A 10,417-nucleotide genomic window follows, 5' to 3' on the forward strand; every position below is an offset into this window, starting at 1 on the left:
AGTTATGGGCTTAGATACCTAATCCAACATTTTATACCTTCAAAAGATGAACAAAGAGATGTAGATTTTGGATCTAAAGGCTTGAATGCATCACCACTTCTTGAATGATCTTCCTTCATTATCAATAACACTCAAAGATCGATCACTCTCATGCTCCAAATTTCACTCATAGGAGCTAGGTTTTCGATTTTAGGGTTTAGAGGAATGGGGGCTGGTGATAAGGAGGTACAAGGGGATTAAGATGTTTAAATAGGAGACACAACCCTAAGAATTTAGGGTTTAGGGACTAATGCCCATTATATCCACATATACACCCAACGTACTCCTCCTTCGCCACGACTTTCATGTTAACCTACGCCCGACGTACATTGTGGTATGCCAAGCGTAATGGGAAAAAATGCAATAACTTAAAATACTAAGGGTTGAAAAGGAAATATCTGGTGTTACAGTACTTATGGGTCGAATGCACCAATGTCGGCCCATTGGATTATGTTATGTAGAGAGACTAGGTGGCGGCACCTGTTAATTGTATGAAAGACCTGGATATGACTCCGGACACATTGTATGCAAGACCTGGATTTGGACCTTGGCATATGTATGATGCTAGTTATCTTTGTGATACTCTCATGGAAGAACAGGATGTGGCTCTTGGCACTTATTTGTAAGACCCGGGTTTTGGCCCTTGGCATGGCAATGACAGACCATGCTACAGCTCATGGCATAACGACAATTGTAAGACTATGAATGACACATATCAATCTCTATTGTATGTAGGGTATGTGGTATTTTGGAAAACTCACTAATATTTGTGCTTACAATTTTATGTTTATGGTTTCAGCTACTTCCGGTTCTCTAAAGGGTAGGGTCCGACGTAACTGCACTGCATCCCCCAAAGTTTCCGCGGACTACTTATGATATTTACTATGATGTTTACATGATGTAATCACTTTGATTGCTTTTGGAACAACTTATTTGTATGACTTATTGTTTTAAAAATAAAAATTTTACTCTGTAACTTTGGGACGTTACACAACATACAAGTGTTACCTATAAATAAACACAAACATGTGTAACATAATATAGCATCCACCAAAATCAAATAGAACTTAAATTTAAAACCACTAGATTTATTGATGTCATGTAAAATGAAACGTAATCTTAGAATTATTTATTGAAATTGACATTAATTAAAACGAAATATAACCTTCGAACTATTTATTGATGTTATGTGAAACGAAACAAAGTCTTAGCATTCTAGATTCATGATATCGGGTAAATAACTATCTTTCCTGTGGCCCTATGGCTCTCAAGGTAAGTGAAAGCCTCCTTAACCTTTTCGAAAGGGAAAGGAGTTCTTGGGTCGAGCAATGGCTTCACCTTTCCGCTTTCTAGGTAAGGGTTTAGTTTTGTTAACATGGATCCACTAGATGTGAGCACAAAGCCGAACCCGGGTGGTGGAATAGGCTTTTCGAAATCGGTTATGGACACCGCACAACCACCTTCCTTAACTGCTTTCACGGCTTCCTCCGGTTGCCCTATAACATTTATATCATCGATGGATATCAGATAAAAATATATACACACAACTTTTATCTACAAAAGCGTTTTTCTTTTTTCAGAAACGTAAGATGATCTAGAGTCCCAAAGTAGTTATTTGCCAAAAAAAAATATATTATGTGAGATGTAAATAAGTTGCGGTGGTTATTAGAGTCCAAACCACAATCGAATTAAAACTTTTAGAGTTTTTAGGAGTAGAACCCTTTTTTCGTAAAAGAAAATTACATTTTTGGTCCCTGGGTTTAGCATAGTTTTCAAATTTTGGTCTCAAATAGTTTTTTCTTAAAATTTTGGTACTTTTGACTTCTTGTACCGTTTAGGCGTTTATGGTCCATGTTCTAAAAAAATAACTATTTTTTTCATTATTCTAAATAAAATGACTATTTTTGGTAATTGAGTATAACTGATTTTTGCTATTTTTGTCACAAATATATAGTCATTTAAATCGAAACAACCACCAAAAACATTTAAAAAAAAAGTACAAAACTTAAAATAAAACCTTTTGGGATACAAATTAAAAAAGTTATCGGATCAAAATGTAAATTCTAGGCAATATAATGCTTACCTATTGCATCGTAGACAACATCGTATTTATCTGGGAGTTCTTCGAATTTCTCTTTGGTGTAATCGATGGCAATATCAGCGCCAAGACTCTTAAGTAACTCAAGTTTTTTAGTACTAGATGTCGCTGCTACTTTCGAAGCCCCAAACACATGTTTTGCAATCTATAACAAAGAAGATTTCCATCATATACGTACAGGGTAAGGTAAAAGAATGTGCAATTTTGTGAAGAACATGTTACATACCTGAATTATGAAGGATCCAACACCACCAGCACCATTAAGAACAAGGATTGATTGACCTTCTTTGAAATTGGCCCTTTCTAGACCTTCATATGCAGTCTCAATTGCAAGAGGAAGAGCAGCAGCTTCAACAAAATCCAAGTTTTTAGGTTTCAAAGCCAGCAATTTCTCCTCAACAGCAACGTATTCTGCTAAAGTTCCTAACTTTGTAGGTTTATCCAGAGCTTTTTCGTTTACATCTCCATATACTTCGTCTCCTTCTTTCAGTCCTTTTACCTCGCTTCCAACTTTCACAACTACCCCTGCGACATCTAATCCTGGAATAACCTGTTATTAAAAGCAAATTTCATTAGCGTAAACAGAATTGATCGAAAACTCTCGCGTAAAAATGATCGATTCAAATAAAATGATTCGAAATTAGCTGCTTTAAGTGGAAATGAGAAGCTTGTTTTTGAAGTGGAGAAAACAGGATTAATAAACGTCTTCAATTGTTACAACCTAAATCCCAAAATTACTTGACCTAAAACATGTATAACTGATTAAAGCAAAAAGAACTTCAATCCCAAAATTCAATCACGAGACTGAAAACTCACAGACAATTGAAACCAGAAATTATCGCCGGAAAACTTACCGGAAGAGGCGGATCGGCGGCCTTCATCTGCCCAAGCCTCCTTCTGTAATCGACTGGGTTAAGAGCAGCAGCAACAACCTTAACCAATACCTGATCATTATTGATTTCAGGAATCGCTACATCAGTAGCGAATTTCATGACTTCGACGCTGCCATATTCGTGATACTGCCATGCCTTCATCATGGTGGTGCTTTAGAGGGCTAATTTAAATGTCGGTTTGTGAAGAACAATCAGAGATTATCGAGAGAGTTGTGATCTTTATTTCGTTTTGGTTTCTCGTTACTGGTTGGAATTTAAAAAGAACAAATGTCTGCGGCAAAAGTTTGAGTTATATGCATAAATGGTCCTTGTACTATTTTTGTGTTCACATTTAACTTTTTACTTATTTTACTTTTTTTCGGTAGATGAAGATTTTATATTAACTATCAAGATGTTAGGCTTGAAGGAGTAGACTGCGGTTCTAAGCCGCACCATTACCACCTGGACCGCAAACACCGCCCCCTGGGTGTGGGTTCCTGCAGTTTTAGCTACAGTACAGCTAGAAATTGTTGCATCCTCTTTCTTCTCTCTCTTTATTTATGTGTTTTTCTATCTCTTCTCCTTTCTCTCACCTCTCTCTTTCTCTACCATGGTTTTCACTCCCTCAGTGTGGTAAAAATGATATGGCTCCTATGTGTCAAAGGAGGGAGTGCGGTCCTGTGGCACCACTCCCTTCAGCCTTATAAGATTAAGAATTTACAATAACTACTAATAGGATTATGTAACCAACCAATTCAGTTTAATTTTACTTTAATGTTTATGTTAAAAACAAAATAAAAACTTTGAAACAATTCTATAAATATAAAATTTTCTAGGGTTTGAACGTTCCAAAATTAATTATATTTCGAAAATTACAAATAATTCACAAAACCGTGACACAAACTGGATCAAAATACTTCTTTTGATTCACATTAACATTCAATTGATTGATCCGTATAATCCAAGTCAACTTTCTTAAGGAAAAAAGTCAATATCCAACCAACGAGCAATTTGTGTCCAATTGGAATAAGTGATGGGGCAAGAGAATAAAACATTGGTCAATTGTCTTGTTTTAGATATCACAAATAGGTCATGACAAACGTCAACCTCAATCCTCTTGGATCCTCTTTTGATCCAAGGTAACTTTAGTAGACACTTTATTTGAATGCATTCTCCTACGCCAACATAGTCAATTTTGCTAGAACATACAATATCCAATATATCCTCCAAAAAACCTAGTAAATCGATCATCACTCATCTTGTTCGAGCAAAAAATGAATATCAAGACTTTCATATTGAAATTGCAAAGTCAAGCGAAAAATATTTCTCGAAGGCACATTGAAGTGGCTTCATTGCATAAAAATACTAACTTGACCATCATTTCTAAATATCACATTTATCACTCTTAACTCATAAAGCATTAGTCTTTAAAACTATAATCTCTATTTAGAAAGTATGGCCCTATTAAAGGCGAAAGCATTCCAACTGCGTCACCATCTTCCTCTTTGTTAGTCATATCTTTTTTTCGATTTTACTTGCTAGACTAAAAAAAGTAAAGAATGTTATAGTGGTTATGTTACCAATCAGACCTGTAGTTTAATTATGAATTGAAAACAAGAAAGTTATGTACACTTGATTTTTGTTGTTGTACTTTATATCATGGTTGTCAAAATAACGATCCTGATTGTAGGATCGCACGATCCTACAATCCTAGGTATAGAGTACGAGCCAGATCGTAAACGGATTGTATTTGGGGTATGATCGCAGGTAGGATCGTAAAATCGTAGGATCGGGATCCAATCTGATCCTACCTTCCCTTTATTTTATTTATTTATTTATTTTTTGAATATGATTTTTTTATCACTTTGTGAGTTTTACCTTTTACCAATTTATTGTCTATCATTTTGTATTACGATTTATAACTAATATTTTGAAATTTTTATAACGTTTGAATGAAAAATTGAATATTTGAAAGATTTTCATGTTTTAAAATTACAAATTAAAATTATTTTTTATTTTGTGGGATCTTGGGATCCCGATCTTACGATCTCGATCTTGCAAACTAAAAAACGATCCTACGTTGAATCCCGATCTTGACAAAATTGCATTATACATTTAAATAATTTAAATTATTAGTTCGTGACAAATTTCCATGTATAATGTATAATGATTAAAAAAAAAAAAAAAAAAAAAAAAATCAAACACACTAACACGAAGAATCCAAAAATAAAAATAAAATAGAGCCGCCATGAACAAATGACCAAAAACTAATAAAACATAGATATAATTAAGTACATGTAAAAAAAATCAAGTTATCTTTATATCTTTTATATATTTGAATAGCATATTCTTTAGCTTTGGTTATGTTTTTAATTTAGTCAGTCAACTAATGCAAAATGATTTGATATGTATGATCATTATTATAATTTACTTTATATATATATATTTTTAATAAAACTAGTCAAAACGAACTTTGGTTCAATTATTGAAGGGTAGATATTTGATTATTTGTAATTTTGTTAATTTGTTTTGTATACACAAAAAAAATGGAAATATGTATTTTATCTATTACATGGTTCCTCCGCCCCCCTAGTCGATCCGTAAATATCAACTTTGAGTTCATTCCAAGTTGTTCATCTTCTTGTTATGGACAAATTTTTGTTATATGAGAAAAATATGTATTTGGAGGCACAACGGTGTATCTAACATTTTCGACAATAAATCGCAAATACTATGAAACAGAAGATGAGGTAAAAGGCTAGAAAAAAGATCGAAAGCTTGGGGATATCAACAATGAATTCAGCCATACACCGTTGGTCAGGAAGGTTTGTCTCGATACCAGGGAATAAATTATTATGAATCCACCTTTGAATACCACATGTTCTTGACAAACATAAGCCAACTTTTTTTTTTTTTTTTTTTTAGTTTAATGCAATTTAGGATTTAGCAATACTATTAAATTAGTTTATTGTAACTTATAAACTGTTTTATAATTTAGTTTTTTGATAAGTTATTTGAAATAACATATGAATTAACTAGCTTATCTGTAGACACAGCCATAGCATCCATAACGACTTTCAAGTTCCATAGCCAACTTTAAATTATGACACTTAAAAGTTAAACCACATGCCCACAAAAAACATAACAAAGTTGGTGAAACTACTAGATTTAATGGATGTGGGCCTATAAATGGAAAAGGGCTAGTAACAATAGCAAAACTATTGATGACCCTAACCTTAATGGGCCAAAAGAATTTAGACGGTTAGACTCCTTAATATTGATGGAAACAAATTAAGAGGCTAGGATTAGGGATGTGCACCAAATCGCACAAACCGTATAAACCGCCGACACCGCACCAAACCGCACCGCCTAATGCGGTTTAGAACTAGTATGGTGCGGTTTGCGGTTTGAAATTTTGTTAAACCGCACTATGCGGTGCGGTTTGTGGTTTCCAATTATAACAATGCGGTTCAAACCGCACCGCGTATATATATATATAATACAAACACATAAAAATTACACAGAAGATACAAATTTTGTTTTATTACTAATGAATTTTGATATCACCAATTTCAATTTTTGTAAACAAATTTGTGATAGATTATTTATCTGATTGTCTAATGTAACAAAGACTAATATTGTTAAAACATTGGCAAAACCAACTTATCTTGATTCTATAACTAATATATTTATGTATAAGTTTTATGTACATAATATTAAAAATACATATACTTTTTCAAACCGCATAAACCACAAAAAAACCGTACAAACCGCCCGCACCAAACCGCACCACATAACGCAGTTTAGAACCTTCGCGATGCGGTTTGCGGTTTTCTAAAATTTCAAACCGCACATGCGGTGTGGTTTGTGGTTTCGACTCGAAACCGCACCGCGAACACCCCTAGTAGGATAGCTCATACATGGGAGTAAATTAGACGAATGGCCCTTATGAATTGAGTTAATTTGCGCATTTAATATCTAACTTGGCTTCTTTTTTTTTTTTTTTTTTGAAAGTCTTCTACTGTTTGTTTTTATTGCTTGTTTGGTCTCTGTTTTAACTAAAATATTATTTTATATTTGATTTTTTAATTTATTTAAATAAGATAAGATAGGTAAGGTAAAGTAAGGTGAGTGGAGGTGGATTGGAGATGTGTTTATTTATATAAATTAAAAAATCAAGAGAAAAATAGTCTTTTGAGGTAAGATAGAAACCAAGCGCACAAAAAAAAAAACAAATAGTAGGGACTTTTCAAATTAAAAAAAATATGTTATGACCAAATATGCAAATTAACTCAAACCATAAGGACTATTTATGTAATTTACTATATATTGTGTTAGAAAATTGCGCAAAGCCTCTCATTTGCTATCTCAAAAAGAACACACGTAGGTAACTCAAAATCAAACAAGCCTCAAAGTGATAGTCCCGTTAGTTTAGTTAATTCTACCACTGTGAAGCTAATCAAAACCATCGTCATCAATCATCATGGAATTTCAATTGAAGGCTTTTGTGTGTTATTATTGTTCCCAAATTAATTTTTTAACTTTTAATATTAGAGATGCAGGGGACTCTAGTAAAGCTAATAACTTCCGAGCTTTGAGGAGGCCAAACTGGATTTGTTTACATTCAGAGCTTTGAGGAGGTCAAACTGGATTTGTTAGCAAATAACTCAATTGGTCAATTTTGGTGATAACCCGATCCATGATAGTGAACATTTAGCAATCAAAAAACACAAAATATGGATAGAATTATAAAAATAAGCATTTATAAATATTTTTTTAAAACGTGTTTATATATATAATATAAAAAACACAAATACATATAATATAAAAACATTTAATATAAAAAAAAAAAACAAAACTGCAAATTTTGTCATTGTGTTTACAAAAAACTTTGGATGGATCCAAAAAGTTTTCAGTTTGCACAGAATGTTCAAATCAATGTTTTTCTGAGTTTTTGGTTCAAAAAAATTTGAAATTACCGATTTACCCTTTTAATTTCACTTTTGTATTTTCTTTGCTTATTTTATTTAATAATTTATAAAATAAAAATAAAAAACAAAAAAGATAAACACCCACTCCACCCCTACCGGTACTCTCTCTCTCTCTCTCTCTCTCTCTACAAAACCCATCTTCATCATTCTTATTTTTAGAAAAATTGAATATCACCATTACCATCTTAATAATATGAAGATCTGGGAACCAGATGAAGATGAAGATGTAACATTCGGATTTTTGGGTACGCTATTTCAATTATTTATTTTGAGTTAAGTGGAAGGACTCGATGATTTTGTGCTTCAACTCGTCGAGTAGGGTTGCATTTAGATATCGAGTTTAATGAATGGACTCGATGAGTCGGTGCTGACGAGGAAAGCCTTAATTGCCCGGGTTTGAGACCTATTTAAAGGTCCTTATAGCCTTCATTTGCAGCCACACAAACCCTTGTGAAAACCCTAATTGCCCTTGAGAGCTTAGAGTGAGAAATAGCACCTTTGTGAGCTTCTTAGTGTGTTCTTTGAAAGGAAATAGGAGAGTTTCAAGGGTTGGAAGCAAGGAGGTCGTGGGATTGGCTGCTACTTCATTTCAGACTTCTGTATTAGGTATAAATCTGCACCTAATCTCTTGTATTGGATAGATCTCATGGATTTAGGGTCCTTTACCCTCTTTTAGAGCTAGGTTATGAAGATGAGAGGTCTCTTTTTGACTTAGACATCAGATCTAGACCTTGAGAGGTCCAGAGAGTCCCTTGAGCTTAGCTTTATGTATTACCATGAGTTTGTTGAGCCTAAGACATCATTAAAGTGGTTATTTCATCGAATGGAGCTTGATGTGCCATGCATGGACATCAAGTTCAGACCTTTACGTGACTTTTGGGTGCTAAAAGTCTAGATCTATAGATTAGAGGAATAGATCTGACCTTGGAAGGTCAAAGGAGTAATGCTATGGAGGAAACTCATCGAGTCCATGAGAGAACTTGACGAGTCGGATTAGGTTGCCCCGCGATTCGTGACCAGTGGTAACCCGTCGAGTTGGGAGGTTAGCTCGACAAGTCGAGTGAGGTCTTAGAAGGATTCAGGGTATACACATGAACTCGCCGAGTTAGTGAGTGCACTTGGCGAGTCTGGTCAAATTTGGCCATTGACTAGGATTGACTTCAGTTGACCATTAGAGTTGGGTCTAACTGATTAGGAGGGGTCAGGCAGGGGTAGAATGGTCTTCTACCCTTTCTTTAGAATGAGGAAGTGAAGAGAATATTGATGGATTTATTATCATTGTGATAGGCAGAGGCTAGACCGAGGATATCGGGCATGAGAGTTACTAGACATCTTACGAGGTGAGTCTTCTCACTATACATTACCTAGAGTGGTATCTATGTGCAGACCTGAGGGTCTTATGTGTATGTGAAAGACCCCAACTTTTGTATTTTTGAAAGACCCAAACTTTCATACTTCACAATATTATTACTCCAAAACATGCTACTTGCATATTCATAAAAGCAATATTTTACATTGATAAAGGGATTACAAACTACTGGATACAAACCGACTATTACAAAGTGTTATATATTACATAACTACCCAGGATATTGTAATTTATACAAACATAAACTGAAGTACAAAATTACTATTACAAACTATTCTAAATCTTTCAACAGTATGTGATCATACTAGTTACTTATCACCTGCAATTGTTAAACATTGATAGGGTAAACGGTGACGCTTAGTGAGTTCAGTAATAGATACAATATAACGTTATGTCATATATATACTTCAATATGGCAGAAGCAAAGAGGAACAACAATGACATATGTGAATTCATGTGACAAGCGTTCATATCAATCAAGGACTTTATTCAAAGATATACTTTTCAATGCTTGATATACATCAATAAAACTTTGGCCCAAATGGCATAGAAGACATGCAATTTCTGATTAACATCTTGTTAGATTTCATGCTTATAGTCTTGTCTAACCATTTGTCAATGCCATAGAATAGAAGTCATTATTACGGAGACATGATATACATGGCCAGAGGCTATGTACCAGTACCAATGTGAATATCTAAGTCCTTTCACTGATCACATGGTCAAAGGTATTACATTTGCTATAAACATAGCGAATAAAATAACACGGGAAAACAACCCGGAATAATAACACTGAAAAGCACATAGCACATATAACACATAACATACAATTATTCCTATATACTAAACTCACCTTAAATTAACCGGGGGTTAAAATAGTAATTTAGACAACACTTCGGCTTTAAATATGACTTTCTATGTTGAAAACCGGGAGCTTAATTAAAAACCAGGCTCTGTGAAGGTAGGGCTTCAAAACCGAAAAGATAAAATTTTCGGGCTTCTCGGGAGCTTCGGGACGTGTTTCGTGTGCTAAAATTGATACCGGGGC

At 34.2% G+C, this 10,417-nt stretch overlaps 1 protein-coding gene across 1 annotated transcript; it reads right to left on the bottom strand.

Moving 5' to 3' along the window:
* Positions 1-1,187: 1,187 nt before the first annotated feature.
* On the bottom strand, positions 1,188-3,271 carry LOC145011794 (2-methylene-furan-3-one reductase-like). Its single transcript, XM_078970530.1, has 4 exons — positions 2,992-3,271; positions 2,364-2,687; positions 2,123-2,282; positions 1,188-1,535 (listed from the first exon to the last, which is right to left on the bottom strand). The coding sequence occupies exons 1-4, from the start codon at positions 3,172-3,174 to the stop codon at positions 1,261-1,263; spliced, it is 942 nt and encodes a 313-aa protein (XP_078826656.1). The 5' UTR covers positions 3,175-3,271; the 3' UTR covers positions 1,188-1,260.
* Positions 3,272-10,417: the final 7,146 nt, after the last annotated feature.

Source organism: Lactuca saligna, chromosome 8, assembly GCF_052625555.1.
Source record: "Lactuca saligna cultivar CGN05327 chromosome 8, ASM5262555v1, whole genome shotgun sequence".
Taxonomy (NCBI): domain Eukaryota; kingdom Viridiplantae; phylum Streptophyta; class Magnoliopsida; order Asterales; family Asteraceae; genus Lactuca; species Lactuca saligna.

Coding starts and splice junctions, on each gene's coding strand:
- LOC145011794 (XM_078970530.1), bottom strand. CDS start 3,174: ATGATGAAGGCATGGCAGTATCACGAATATGGCAGCGTCGAAGTCATG. Junction 2,688..2,991: donor CCGCCGATCCGCCTCTTCCG/GTAAGTTTTCCG, acceptor TTTTAATAACAG/GTTATTCCAGGATTAGATGT. Junction 2,283..2,363: donor TTGGATCCTTCATAATTCAG/GTATGTAACATG, acceptor TCTTTGTTATAG/ATTGCAAAACATGTGTTTGG.